General features: G+C 30.6%; 1 protein-coding gene across 1 annotated transcript in view; it reads right to left on the reverse strand.

Moving 5' to 3' along the window:
• Nucleotides 1–16,528, reverse strand: part of KDM4C (lysine demethylase 4C) — a 437,566-nt gene that overhangs the window by 308,896 nt on the left and 112,142 nt on the right. Inside the window, exons 5-6 of the mRNA XM_051987536.1 lie at nucleotides 13,798–13,991; nucleotides 4,609–4,658 (exon numbers count right to left, since the gene is read on the reverse strand). Coding sequence (XP_051843496.1) covers nucleotides 4,609–4,658; nucleotides 13,798–13,991 — 244 coding nt within the window. The remainder of the gene's footprint in view (nucleotides 1–4,608; nucleotides 4,659–13,797; nucleotides 13,992–16,528) is intronic.

The following is a 16,528-nucleotide window of genomic DNA, read 5'->3' on the forward strand; positions in this document are numbered from 1 at the left end:
AAAATAAAATACTATTTAAAATTTCCTAAACATGGGAGTTCAAATGTTGGAGTTCAAAGGTGGGGTCCCTGTTCGGGCGCCAAAATGTTGGAGTTCAAATATTGGAATTCTTGTTCTTCTCAAAACACAGCTGGTTTAGCTTAGAGCCCTCCGGATGTCTCCAAATCCAAAGGTTCTGTCCTTCAGCCTCTGCCTCTGCTTTCTTCAGCCTCCAACCAGCACGGAGATGGAATGAATCTCTTGCCTCCTTCACTTGGGGCTCGGCTAGCTTTCTGGTGAGTCTTTCAGACCAGCTTGGTCTCAGTGGGGGAAGTGCAGGAGCCCAGCCACCAACTCCTCTCCAATGCAGCTGAACTCTCTTCTTCGACCAGCCAGCCAAGTGGAATATATATTCTCTCTTGCCTTGCCTCGGAGAGAGGGCTTCTGGCGTAACTCTGCTGAAATCTGACCGAGAGCCTCTGTCTGTTTCTTTTATCCAAGAGGGAGGAATTGTGGGATATGAGAGAGAGGGATTATGGGTTTTCTCCCATAGTGCTCTCTGGCCCAAAGAGCTTCAAGGGAGGTGTGAACTCATAAAGGTACAAAGTTTACTTTGTGAAGCTGGCAAACTTGTGAACTCCAATGAGTAAAGGTGTAAACACAAGCTTTGTATTAATTAGTCCTACTTACTACTTTGTTTCAGGTTCTGCCCAAAACATCTTCTTGTAAGATTAGGTCAACTCTAATTAGTTAGCAGTTTGTAAGGATTCCAACAATTCAGCAATCATTAACACCAAGCAAGATCCTTCACCAGCAAAAAGATTATGATTTTTTGAGCAATCAGATGATTAACATTTTTTTAACAAGAGTATTTTTAAATGAAGATATGTTTTGTTTTATTTTATTAAGACATAATACTTAACAGACTAGAGTATAAAATTCATGTTTATATGCACTGGGAAAGCAAAAAACCCATGTGATTTACATTATTGCAGTATTCATTTTAGTGAAATAGTTTTGAAACTAAACTAGAAATATCAGTATCTCTAAGATAGGCCCATGTATGATTGAGATGGAATACTATTGTGCTATAAGAAATAAGAAGTTTCAGAAAAAACTGGCAAGACTTATATGAACTGATATAAATGAGCATTACATGAATACTCTACACTGTAATAGCAATATTATAATATGAAAGATTTAGCTACTTTCATCAAGACAATGATCCAAAACAATTTCAAAAAACCATTTTGAAAAACAGTACACCTAATGAATTCTGAGAATAGATTAAAGCACATTTTTTCCCTTTATTTATCATGGGAGGAGGGGGGAAGAAGAGAAGGAAATTAGGAAAAAGGGCAAGGAAAGAGGAACATTAAACATGGCTAATATGTAAAAGTGTTTTACTTGACATTACACATATAGCCTATATTATTAAGTTTGTCTATCCAACAGATAAGAAAGAGGCAGGAGGAAGAGGGAGAATTTGGAATTCAAACTTTTAAATATGTTTTTAAAGTTTTTTAATGTAATTAGGAAATATTTAATGATATACAAACAAAATAATTACTGACTTTTACAATTGAACAACAAGATGGAAGGCTACACTTTACCAGCTAATTAATCTGGACTCTATCGCTCCAGAGAAAAAACTGTCTGGAATCCTAAGACTGCATACAACAACAAGAAATTTCAGAATGTTTTCAAAAGAGAAAAGAAATTTTTAAAAAACAGAAAGAAATGGCAGGATTTGTGAGTTTCAAAGCACAAGTAGTTAAGAAATTACAAAAAATAAAATCTTTAATGCTGAGTTTTTTCAAAGAAATGAAAGAAAATATATTTTTATATTATGGAATATTATTGTTCTATAAGAAATGACCAGCAGGATGAATTCAGAAAGGCCTGGAATGACTTATATGAACTGATGTTCAGTGAAATGAGCAGGACTAGGAGATCATTATATACTTCAACAACAATACTACATGATGATCAATTCTGATGGACGTGGCCCTCTTCAGCACTGAGATGAGCCAAATCAATTCCAATAGCTCAGTAAGTAATGAATTGAACCAGATACACCCAGGGAAAGAACTTTGGGAGATGACTATGAACCACTATATAGAATTCCCAATCCCTCTATTTTTGTCCGCCTGCATTTTTTATTTCCTTCACAGGCTAATTGTACTATTTCAAAGTCCGATTCTTTTTGTACAGCAAAATAACTGTACGGACATGTATACATATATTGTATTTGACTTATACTTTAACCTATTTAACATATATTGGTCAACCTGCCATCTGGGGGAGGGGGTACGGGGGAAAGAGGGAAAAAGTTGGAACAAAACTGTCAATGCTGAAAAATTACCCATGCATATATCTTGTAAATTAAAAACTATATAATTAAAAAAAAAGAAAATGTATTTTTAATACGAAAATTCTTAAGTGAAAGAAAATCTGGAGGAAGATACAAAAAGCAACAAACATTAAAAGTCTAAGTCAAAACCACAAATTTTTATTTCCCAACTGAAAAATGGTCAAAGGCAGGGTTCAGACAAAGAAATCAAAGCTGTCCATAGTCACATCAAAAATACTCTAAATCACTATTAATTAGCAAGCTTCTCTGATAACAAGGTAATTTTCTGAAATATGAAGGAAACCGAGCTATATAGTTAGAAAGATAAGAACAAAATAATTCTTTTTTCAAAAATGCATTAAAAAATGCTTCAAGAATTTATGTAAGAGAAAAACTATAATTGCATCTTATACATTTCTACAAATGGGAAATGAATGACTGGCCCAGTAATATGAAAATCCAATAAGCCTGCTTTAAACATATATTTAAGACTTCTATCAATAGTCAGGTTCACTTTATTACATCTAGTTTTGAAGATAACACAATGAAATCAAAATACAACCAATGCAATGTACTCATGATAAGCAGATAAGTGGTTACCTAGAAAGTACTGTAACAATGTAGAATTCAGCCAAGTCAATGGTCAGAAAAATACACCCAAGAAGATATAAAGAACAACATTAACTTCTTAAAACTTTAAGAGTAAAAGTAAAAATAAACAATTTCTGAGTTAATGGTAATCACAGTGAGAAAGTCCTCCTCCAACGGCTCATAAAGATGGGAAGAAATATTCAAATAAACTGTAGTTAAGTCAATTCTAACATCTCACTGTTTAAATGTCCAATAACAATAAAATAATAGTTCCCAGGACAACAAGGTGGTACAGAGGATGGAGTCAAAAGAACCTGAGTTCAAATCTGTCCACAGACACTTGCTAGCTATGTGACCTTGGGCAAGTCACTTAACCCCAATTGCAACCAAAAATAATACTACTACTATGACGACTAACAAAAATAATAACAGTACCACCTTTGGAGATCAATTCTATACTAAATATGATGTAAATTTTCAATCATTTGTTTTACAGATGGTTACAAACCACCCAGCTCCCAAATTCCAATGCCTACCATGGTGCCTGGGAAGAAAGCAAACAAATATACGAATTGCAAAACAAAACAGTAAGTACTACATTTTTCTTGTTTGTTTTAGGAAGCACACTGCATAATTTATCAAATAATAAATATCAAGATAATGCCGATACACTTATGCATTTATGGATTCCTTACAATTTCATAGCCCATAAGTTACAAAATACAGTCACATGCCAAATATATATATCATATAATACAATCCATCTTTTCAAATAGATAAAACAATTACCATCATAACGCTTTTTTAAAAAATATCATTGCCTTTAAAATATTTTCTTCCTTCAGTTTTTTTCCCCCACATTTATTTCAAAACATATGATAATTTATATTTAAGGGAATTTCTGCTTGCTCTGAGAGCCAATGCCAAATTTTATTTCTTTTTCACTGAAAATTGTTCTTGATGTTCCTTAAAAAAAGATGCTTTTTTAAATATCTTACTATGTAATAATATAAGATTTCAAATACCAAGTGTACATAAATTATGCTTACATAAAACATCTTCATAAAATTTGATCTTTTCTGAAATATTGGTAATAATGAGATTATGCCATTTCTCCTTAAAATAGTATTCTACTCTCTCAATAAACCACTTCAGAAAAAAAGTCTTTTAAGAAAAAAAAGCCTTTTAACTATCCTGTATAAAATCATCACAGATCTTATCTTATCAAAGGAATAAGCAATTAGAAAGACTTCATCAATAATCAGAAATTAATAGTTTGTCTATTTTGATTAATCTTTAAACATGAATTCACATTTACCCTGAACTGCATTTAATCCAATGAGAATCTAAAGGTATCGAAAAGTAGAAGCCCTTGAAGGAAAAGGAAAATAACCACTGTAATGGCTCCAATCAGAAAATTGAAGTCATGATTCACTGAGTCAAATGAAAGAGTACATGGGTTCCCCAGGTAGCCTTCAATGAATTTATATATATGCAAGCTATGTAGTTTTTTTAAAATGCTATCCATTAAAGTGACATAAGAAAAGAATTCTAAAAAACAATGTTTTAAAATAATTAAATTATAATAAATAAACTGGCAATCCATACTTAATAGCAAAGTGCCAAAGAAAAATTAATGGTTTCTAACACCTGTTTAGACAAGAAAGGTTGGAAAATAATTTTACCTTGAGCCAGCCGTTCAAGTCGCTTTCCATGTTCTGGAGGTATAGCATACCTAAAATGGTATAAATAGATTTTTAAAGTTATAATTTAAGACCATGATCCAAAGAATAAAATACATAGTTATAAAAAGAAAGCAAATTTTAAGTAATCAATTCAACTTACTTAAATGGATTAACATAGATTAAAGATGGATTTTTCTTTGTTTCAAAGAAAGCTCAATTCCATTAATAATTTTTAAAGGATTATTTAGTTGAACAGAATTTGTGGCTTCATAAAATAGACTTCCTACTTATCTTACTATAGAACTAGAATCTGGAATTATTGTTTCAATTAAAAGACTTAAAAGAATATTTTTTGTATTTTATCAGGTATGATAAAATAAAAAAAGTAAATTGTACAAGCAAACATTTTCCTTTTTAACATTCTTAGAAACCCCTTATGTACATTATTAAATTTCTTTTAAAATCTTAATTATATTTAACATTCTTATAAATGACACAGAAATTTACCATAGTTCTTAAAGATACTATACTATAAATTCTTTCACTGGGCATTTCCCAAACTTTAAAAAAAAATTTTTTTTAAGGGATGAGACAGTTGAGGTTAAGGGACTTGCTCAAGGTTATGCACCTATTAAATATTAAGCAGCTGAGGCTTTATTTGAACTCAGGTTCTACTGACTCCAAAGTTGGCGTTCTATACACTGTACTATTTAGCTGCCCCAATTTACTAAACCTTTCTTTTTTTTTTTTCCTAAGGCAATTGGGTAACCCCAATGAGACGTGCCTAGGAAGTATTAAGTGTCTGAGGCCAGATCTGAATTCCTGATTTCCCAGCTCTATCTACTGCACCATCTAGCTGCTCCTTTTTTTTTTTTTTAAATGAAGCTTTTAAAAACAATTTCTCCATACCATGAAAAGAATAAACCTTAAAATATTTTTGTGTTTAATGAACTTTAAAGAAGTTTAAGAAAAATTCTCATTTCCCAAAATTCTCATTTCCCAATTTAAATAAACTATTTAATTTTATTCTTCCTGAGACTAACAATTTATATATTTATTAGCTTACATTTATAGGTACAAATATATAAGATTTTTAAGATTAAGAAATAAAGGATAAGAAGGACAAAGACTGCTAACAATTCATCGTTTGTAACCCAACCTAGAATCCTTGTGTGTCCTTGAGACTCAGGACAGATGCCAATCAGCCTGTAGTAGACTGAGAAACTTGCTTATATAGCTGGAAGTCTTATAGAGAAGATCATCTGGTCTAGCAATTCCAAAGGGAAAAAGAATGATGCTTTTGCCATTACCTTTTCTCTCCCGCTCAGGAGGAAATTAGTTTTTTTCGCACCTCTACTGCTCCCATTATCCTCTCATACCACTTCTATTTAGGAGATTTTTGGTTCTAATTATCTCATCCCTATGTTGCAATTTTGTAAATTTGCAAAACTGTTTGGTTGTAAATTCCTGGTACCTGGAATTCCATATACATATTCATATCTCCTGTAATAAATCCAGTTGCAATGCAGATTTCATGGACGCGTAATTTATTGGGGATGGGGCGAAGTTTAACATTAAAAATTGTGATATTTGATCAATTAGGCAATGACTAAACAAGCTGTGTCACATGATGCTAATGAAATATTATTGTGCAATAAAGAATGACAAGCAGGATGAATTCAAAAAACTGGAAAGAATTACATGAACTGACACATAATGAAGGGAACACAACCAAGAGAACATTGTGCACAATAACAAGTTCAATGAACACCTGTGAATGACTTAGCTATTCTCAGCATTACAATGATCCAAGACAATTTCAAAGGATTAATGATGAAACACACTATTTGCTGGCTGAGAAAGAACAGATATTGTTTGAATACAGACTGAAGCATACTATTTTCACTTTCTTTCTTTTTCTGTTATTCAAGTCTTCTTATAAAAAAGGACTAATATGGAAATGCTATGTGTAATTGCAAAAGTATTTCTATAACTGATTGCTTAACATCTCAGGGAAGGAAGTAGAAAAAGAACAGAATTTGGAACTTTAAATAAAAAGTATTTTGAGATAAGTTCTTCTCTAACACAACCTTAGTCCCAAATTGTCAAAAGCTTAGGAGCTACTATCACTCGAAATTTCAGGATAGCCTAAGCAGATGGATCACATCCTTATTCCTATACACATCCTTATTCCTATACTGAGCACATACCCTAAGATAACTGGCTAAGTACTATTCCTACTCATCACTCAGATCACTATAAAGTTGCTACTAGTTTTTCCTTGGGACTTTACCCCTGAAAGGCTGGGGTATCTTCCTATTGCCTATAGTTCATAAATCTTCAATAAGTACATCTGACCAAGATTATCAATTATTAGTCTAATTTACTATTTAGATGGGGTGTATTAATGAGATATTTTAATGAAAGCAACTGGATGGTTTTTTTAAATACCTCATATTCTCCCCAAAAAGTCTGTGACCATTTCTCAGATGATGAGTCTAGAAGCTCTTAATCTCAAACTAAGAAAGAACATATAAGAAGATAATTAATAGTTCCTCAGTATTGAAATTCTTTTCTCTACAGGGAAGTTAATAAATTCCCCAGAGAGATGGTAAAGATTCTTTCTTGGAGTCTATTCAAATTCATAGGGGAGCTAATTGGTTTAATGGATAGAGTACCCAGTCATGAAATCCCCTTCTCATACTGAATCCAGTCTGCTCTCAGTTCCAAAACAGAAAATGTTAACAGACACTGCTGCTTCAGAGGACAAAATTAAGCTGATGGGAAAACTTCCAAAAACCTATTCAAAGCTAACTGGTTCTCTTCTTGTCAAGGAACGAAGAAATTTGACTGGGCCAGGGCAAAAGATGAAACTCTCCTCCACTGCCAGATGAATCCTCCTAAAAGGTTTTGCTACATCACTCTTTCCTGGCTTATATTAATTTCAATCTCAAGGCTAAAGTAACTTAATATTCTCCAGACAATTCCTAGGGATTGACTAACCTCCACCAATCCAAAAATACTTCATATCACACAACTTAAGATATTACATATATATATGTAAACACAATTTAAGATGCCAGACTTTTTAGGGTAAAATCTCTAAATGATTGACTGCCTGACTAGTTGAAGTTGAATATATATTGAATATATATTCCCAGATCTTTAAGGAAATCACATTAAATGGGGCAGAATGAGTTAATTTAATCAACTGAACCCTACTCTTGTGTATATTACAAAAATAAAAAAAGTTCTATGAAATTAAAAATTTCCTACTCTGAAAATAGTTAACAATAAACATATATATAGTTCATAATATCATTTCCCTAAATGAAATATTAAAAAGTTCTAGAATACTTTAAAAACCATAAGTTTATTTTTGGAAAAAAATGTAATGCTAAGAAAACACACTGGTACAATGAAGTACAAATTACTTCCAACGAGTAATAATTTTTATATGATTTTATGTTAAGCACAGCTAAAATTATATTTGTGTGTATGTGTGTATGCTTCTATTGAAGCTAGTCTAACTGATAACATGAAATCAGATTGTGCTGATTTATCCACCAATTTTTGAGTGAAGGATTTCACGCCATTAAACACTGCCCTTCATTGCTTTTATAATTTGGAAAAATGGTTATTTCTCTTAAGAAAATATGTAAAAGTGAGGAAATAAGTGTGAAAAAGTCAGGCATTTCAAGGACCATTCAATCCCACATGATCAGCCATAATCAGCCATATTTACCAAAAAGATACAGTCAAAAAAACAAAATAAACACCAAAAACTAATAAACTATTGCTGAGAAATGGCTTAATTAATTCTCAGAAAAGAAGCAAAGACTTCCAATGGAATCTGGCAGTGGAAAGGATCATTATTGATTTCTCTATAGTACAGTATTGGTTTTTGAATTTGGAAGACAGAAAAAAAAAAAAAAAAACAAGTTTTTAAACACATACACACACATACCCACATACAGAGCTACTAATCACTGCTACAAAGAAAAATCACTTCTAATCAGGAAGATATTACAAGGACAGGAGTATGTTAACACTGCAAAAAGCTAATTCACTTGTGAAATTCACATTTTGATACAAGGCTATATATAACAAAACATCTGTCAAAGATCCAGATAAGTCTACAAAACTAAAGTATCTTTAGGAGAGTAAAACAACATTTTGGGAATTTTCCATATTCCCAATGAGTTTGAAAAATTTTCCCATTAAAGAAATGATTAACTATGATAAATATATTAATACAATGAATAATAAAGTTGTCCTACAATCACAGAAATTGACAAATGGAGTTAGGCTAGTATAATAAGATTTTCCATCATACCACATTTCATAATTAGTTAAGAAATTTATTCAGTATATGATGCTAAATGAAATGAACAGAAACAGATCACTGTATCCAGCAACATCAATATTATACAATGATCAATTCTAATGGACATGACTCTTTCCAACAATTAAATGACTAATGCCAGTTCCAATGATTTTGTGATGAAAAGAACCATCTACATCCAAACAAAGGACTATGGGAACTGAATGTGGATCACAACATAACATTCTCACTCTTTTTTTTTGTTATTCATTGCATTTTGTCTTCTTACTCATTTACTTTCTTTTTTTAATCTGATTTTTCTTGTCCAGCAAGAGAATTGTATAAATATGTTTATAAATAATGTATTTAACATATTTTAACATGTTTAACATAGAGTGGGTTGCTTGCCATTCAGGGAGGGGGTTGGGGGAAAGGAGAAGAAAATCTGAAACACAATATGCAAGGTTCAATGTTGTCAAATTATCCGTGCATATATTTGAAAATAAAAAGCTTTTAAATTTTTTTTTAAAAATTTATTCAGTATAAAGAGCTTCTCAGTCACAAGAACCCAGCTGATTAAGTTCCATTGAAAATTCGCAGGCTATATAAGGGCTAGACTTGAAAAGCTGGGCTACCAGTCAATGTTCCATGGAATATGCAAAGTGACAAAATAGTTTCATAATAAATTAAAGAATGTGTCAAAATCCTGCGAACTCAAAACTAAATCATTTAAAACAAGTTAACTGCAGCAAAAACTGATGTATTCATATTAAAAGTTTTTAAAGATGAAAAAAGTTATAAGGTTCATAGAAGTTTGATAAACTTAATTATTTTACTTTGAGCCTCTTAAGTGGCCAATCTCTATACAAATGCTTGTCATTATCTACTAAAACTTCTTCTCTTTAATCTATCAGGATTTCATTGATTATATCAATCATTTTTGCTGTTTATTAAATGAGTTTACAGTCTTTTATACAAAATAACCTTTGATATAATAATGAAACAAGTATCAAAGAAAAAGCATTTAACTAAGTTTTGGATCTAAATAGTTTATAGCCAGAACTTACATAACTCCTAAGATTTGTAAAGTGCTTTATAAATGTATCTATAGTAAAAAAAATTTATATTAATATTTTTGTGATATTACCGATTAAAACCAAAGTAGATTTCTATCTTCTGAAAAGTCTAAACATACTGAAGTACAGATTACAATAGAAGATTATTCTGCTATGAGAAATGATAATTATTCCTCAACAAGCAAATTGTAAAGGAGCAAATCCAAGTTAAAGACAACCACATTTTGAAAAAAATTTTCCAAATCACTAATAATTAGTAAAGTGCAAACTGAAACAACTTTGAGCTACCAAGTTACAGCCAATGAGATTAGGAGATGACAAAAAAGGAAAGTGACAATAGTTGAAAACTTCAAGAAGCAAGGCATATTATTTTAACTGTTGATAAGAGTTATGAATTGGTCTAGCACTTCTGAAAAGTTATCTGGAATCATGCCCCAGAAGTCACTAATCTGCATATCCTTTGTTGCAATAATAACATATTAGGCCTATAACTAGAGAGATCCAAGAAAGAGGAAAAGTGCCCATGTCTATTAAAAAAAAATCATATCACCTCTTTTTGTTATAGGAAAAAACTAGAAACAAATGGAGTAACAAGCAATAGCAAAAGATTACACAAATTGTAGCATATAAATGGAATGGAATTATTGCATTATTGCAAGTAAGGGTAAAAGGAATGATTTCACAGAAACCTAGGGAAACTTGTATGAACTAATCCAAAGAGGAACAAACATAAAAACAGTTCAAACAACAACTTTTGTCATGAAAAACAATTTTAAATGAATTAGCAATTTTGATCAGTTAAATGACTAACTACAATTCCAGAAGACAGAAGATGGCTCATACATATTGACAAAAAAGTGACTGACTCAAGATATAAAATATGATAGAGATATGATCTATGGGAATTTGGTTTGCTTGAATACATCTACTTGCTTTGTGGGCTTTGTGTTTCTTTTATTTGTATTTTTTATTTTATTGTTTCAAACAAGGTGGGAGAGGGGAAACAGAGAGAGAATAGGAGAAAAAAAATAGAAAATGGAGAAGACACAAGCCTTCTTTTGGGTGGCATTACTGTTACTGTCCCTAGTAACCTCCATATTAACTCTACTTTTGTTTATTCTTTCTCTTTTGTTCATATTATTAAGACCTTGTATTTCCAATATACTTGTGAGAGTTGCTTCTTCCGTGAAATTCTAAATACTTGGTCAATCTGAAATCACCTGAGACCTGATTCTGACTAGATCAGATAGGGAAGTTTTAAATATTACAACCTAAATTCATCATATCTATCTTTAGATAAAAACAAGTTTTACATGAGATCCAAAGTTTCATATAAAACCCTTTGTCTATTGTATTATGTATATGTAAATGCACATTTCATCTGGTATTTGGTAAATTCAGAATTTTTAAAGAAATCTGTAAAACATAAAACAAAATTAATGAATAAAATGATAGTCTCAAATCATCCCCTTTGAGTTCTAATTTTGTGATCTTAAGATAGAAAGAAAATGGTCCTGTTTGTGTCCCTTTATAAATTCATTTTTTCCTTTCTTTTGTGTCTTTAAATGTTTTGTAAATAGATCTATAATGAAAACAAAAACTTCAGAAAATGAAACCAATAGGGATATTTTTTACTACCTTGCTTGATTTTTAAAATAAGATTATAAATTGCAGTTTCATCTATAATCTTACTTTTTGTTCTTTGTACAAGTAAATCTGTATGTTTATTGATGATTATTAAATTGATAAAATTGTTTAAAACATAAACTAAAATAATGGGGCTAAAAAAAAAGAATTTGTAAAATAGAAGGAAAAATATGAATATTATGGAAGACTTAAATTAAATAATATGAAGAGAAATAAATCTGACCTTAAAACAATACAGTACAAGGCAGCTAGGTGGCATAGTGGATAGAGGACAAGCCCTAAAGTCAGGAGGACCCGAGTTCAAATTTGGTCTTAGACACTTAACACTTCCTAGCTGTATGACCCTGGGCAAGTCACTAAACCCCAATTGCCTGAGAAAATAAATAAATAAATAACAGCAGCAACAACAATAACAATAACAATATAGTAAATGGCAAAAAGTGATTACAGCAAAAAAAAGAGGTTGTTTTGCTCATTACGGTATATTCTAAGATGCAAAAAAGTTGTAAGATTAATTGTTTTTAAAAGTCCATGTAAATGAAAATAAATAAAGCAATCAAAAATGAATGACATGAAATTATGTTAAATCTTGCCCCAAAAAAAATTATTAGAAGATATTTCCTATATTCTTTGCAAAAATGAAGGATTATGAGTATAGAACACAGCATACAAAATTAAACCTTTTTCAACAGGTTGGCTATGCTGATCTTTTTTCCTTTTTTGTATTCTGTATTATATGCATTCATTAAGAGGAAATGGTATGAGAGAAATGAGGATGATAGCAAAACTAATATAATTTGTTTTAAAATTTATTAAAAAAAAAAAGATAATTTGGTTTACATAAGATGAACATAACTTCATAACGTTCACAAACAGAAGACATATTTTCTGGACTTTCAGACTATTCTTTCATATATGATGAATTCTTAAAAACTAAATTAACATGTAATCATCAAACTAATAAAATATTTTCAATCACTTAAATGATAAAAAGATAATAATTTTTTTTTTTTGGAATATATGTTGCTAATGCAAAATCGAATGAAGTTTGCCAATACCAAAATGTTAAATGAAATTCCTAAATTAATGTTTAGAAAAATGAGGAGTCCTTTAAGCAAAATGAATTGAGAATCAAAAAGAAATTCTAAAGGTTAACCTTTATTTCAAATGTTTTCCCATCAAAGAAGGCTAATATATCACTACAAATTCATTTATTATTTCTCTCTCCCCCACAGCTGCTGAACTCATTAATGTATTCTCATGATGCCTAGCTCATAGGTCTTATACTAAACTTTTTTTAGATGCATGGATAATATATTTAGATCCCATCCAGTTTTGAAAATCCTATTTAACCTATTAATTTCTAGAAAACAGTGAAGCAGAAAACTGGATATACTTCAAAAAAAAAAAAAAAGCATTGATTACAACATAAATAATCTGTGACTTAAGATATGCAAAACACTCTGCAAGGTGTGTAATACAAACATTAGTTTATCAATTTCACAAATGATAAAATTGTAACATTTATATACTCAATCTCACAAGGCTAGTAAATGTCAGAATCAAAACTTAAATTTTAATCCAGCTCTACTGACTGAATCTAACACTATAAAAATAGCCTACTTTGATGATAAGGAAAATAACCTAAATATTATCACAAGCCTTCACTTTCCCTGTCATTATTTACTATCTTTATGATTTCTGAATTCAATTTTTTCAAAAACTCTATGTGTAAAGTTTGAAACCTATAATTAAAAATTTGTTCATAATGAACATAAACATGAAAATAAACACTACCAAATTCACACACACCAAGAAGAAAAATACAACTCACTTCCTTTCCCTTTCCCTCCTCCTCTTCTCATCCCCCACACACCCCATTATCAATATTTGGAGTTAAGATCTGAAATTTGAATCCTGCTTCAAACTCTTACCAGTTGTATCACTCTGAGCAAGTCACTTCAACTCCCTAGACTTCAGTTTTCTCATATTTAAAATGGGCATAATAATAGCACCTACCTTTGCCATGATTGTTGAAGTAGTAAATTAATTAAGTAAATGAGTTAACATATGTAAAGCACTTTGAAAATTTTTAACATATTTATCATCTTTATCATTATCATAAATAAATTTGTAACTTGCCAAGATTTAGGCTCTCCAAAGTGAAGATAATTAATGCTGTATAGGTCCATATCTTCAGTGTGCCATGCAAATGTAGTTTTCCACATGCCAAAATAGAGATATGGCGTATTTACACCCTCAATAGAAATACCACACTCTTCTCCAACAACATCCAATATGGTATTCAGGTGAGCTATGTTCCATTCATCCACACCCTAGAAACAAATGGAAAAGGAAATATCAATACGTTAATAAACATAAAGTTAACTAATAAATTTAAATCTAGGAAATTCATAATATACATTCAATTTTATTGATAAAATAAAAATTCAGAATCCATTCATGAAAATTCATCATGATTATCCCAAGATAATTAGAATGTATAGGCCTCAGTGATAATATGATCCTCTTCAGTTAGTTGCTACCTGATTCAGAATTTAGAAACAAGTTAAAAAGCCATTTTACATATATACATACATAGACAAAAATTTTTAAGCAACTATTTAACTATCATAGAAATATCAATGATAAACTGCAGCATATCCAAGGGAGAGTTCCTAGAATGGTGAAAAAAATGAAAGCCATATAGTATAAGGATCCATTAAGACATCTAAAGATACTTAGCCTCCAAAAGACTTTTGAAGAACTGAAGAAATGCCATTACTGTATCTTTAGGCACATAAGAATTAAACATGTTCTGATTGACCCCTGTGACAAAACCAGTAAATAGAAATAATAAAAAATAAAATATTTGTCAATGGAAAGAAAAATTTTATTTAGTAATTTTCCAAAATTATGAGCACATTCAAGTAGCTTTCCCTCATTCCATATAAAGATTGGATGTCCACTTGCTGAAGATCAGCAGGGGATTCTTATTTAAAATGGACTAGATGATCCTATAATTCTATGATTCTGTGACTCAATCCAACTTTTATTTCATCCAGAAACTTCAAACTTAATTTTGCCCATAGGATATCTGAGCATCAAAAGTCAATTACGAAAGATTAAATATTTAGAACACACTATGCTTACTCCTGGACCACAAGGATAATGAATTTTATTTTCATGGAACTAGTAAACTGGCTTAGCCTTGGCAGTGATAAAAGTAATTCATTACAATAGTGGAAAAAATTTATAAATAAAAAGCTAACAAAAAAAAAATTCAGACTAATTTAATGAAAATGAGTACAGGAAAAACTAATAAACCCAATCTAGCAGGTAAAGTTGAATGTGTATCACAACATATTTTAGTTTGATTATACGATCTATAATGCAAAAAAATCTTAAGACAATCTTTAAGCCAAGAAAACAATTTTGGATATGCCATTTTCTTATTTTAAACTGGAAAGTTTGAATTCTATATAACAGAAGGGGCAAGATAATCCCTTTAAATCAACCTTGACCACAATAACACATTATTAAATGAAGTCATTAAAGTTATAGTAATTTACAAGTTACTAAAAAAGTCAATGACAACTACCTGGTTAGATTAACTAGTGAAAATGAAAAATTTCCATGAACATAAAGTTTTTTAAGGTTTTTTTCTCATGTAGCACTTTCAACAATGAGGTGATTCAGGCCAATTCCAACAGATTTGTGATAAAAAAGAACCATCTGCATTCAGAACAAGGACTATGGGGTCTGAATGTGGATAATAACATAGTATTTTTACTTTTTTTGTTGCTGGGTTACTTTTTTTTCCTCATGATTTTCCTTTTTGATATGATATTTTTTGTGAACCATGATAAATGTGGAAATAAGTATATAAAAATTGCATATTTCTAACCTATATTGGATTATTTAATGTGTAAGGGAGGAAGTGGGAAAAGAGAAAAGAATTTGAAACACAAGATTTTTCAAGGGTAAATGTTGACACTATCTCTGCATGTATTTTGAAAATAAAAAGCTATTATTTAAAAAAAAAAAAAGTTGTTTTGTCTTAGAGCAAGGATAATAATTTAAATGCCTCAGATATATATAACCTATGGATTGCTTGTTATCTCAGGAAGGGCAGGGATAGAATTTGGAACTCAAAACTTGTTTTTAATGTTTAAAAAAATGTTTTAACATGTAACTGGAGGAAAAAATAAACTATTCTTTAAAAAATAAATGAATGAATGAATAATGCCTTAGCTATGTGAGTACACTTGTGCTGTGTGATGGAGTAGCTAATGAACTCCTGCATAAGGTGAACTAACAAAGTGTCACACCAGATAATTTAATTTTAGAATCACTTTGGCTATCTGATCAATCAGTAACAAGTCTAAAACTAAAAATGCCAATGATGTGGAAATAGCTAAGGTAGTCCTATTCTACTGATGAATCTTTAAAAACTAAGTAAACATGCATTAAACATCAGTTATTCACTCAAATAATGCAAAGATGATTATTTCATTCTATTTAGAGTGATGTAATCTCCAACTACAATACAAAGGAACCTCAGGAGCTACATATTCTATTAACAGAATTTTACTTAAAAGATATTACTGAAACCATGACTCTGTAATAATAAATAACAGTCTTTTATCCTTATAATAAGGATCATTTTTAGACTAGATGGATTTTAAAAGGCTCTTGCAACTATAGTAATAAGCTATTCCCACCAAGATTCATCAATTTTAGAAAAAGTATAATTCTATTTCTAGTTAATGGAAGCTTTTAGATAGTGGTACTAGATGACTTTCTAAATTTGTTTTTTTCTTATGCGAAATACAAATAATAGTTGTCAAAACTGGATATTAAGATTTAGGGG

The sequence above is a fragment of the Antechinus flavipes genome, chromosome 1, assembly GCF_016432865.1.
Source record: "Antechinus flavipes isolate AdamAnt ecotype Samford, QLD, Australia chromosome 1, AdamAnt_v2, whole genome shotgun sequence".
Classification (NCBI taxonomy): Eukaryota; Metazoa; Chordata; class Mammalia; order Dasyuromorphia; family Dasyuridae; genus Antechinus; species Antechinus flavipes.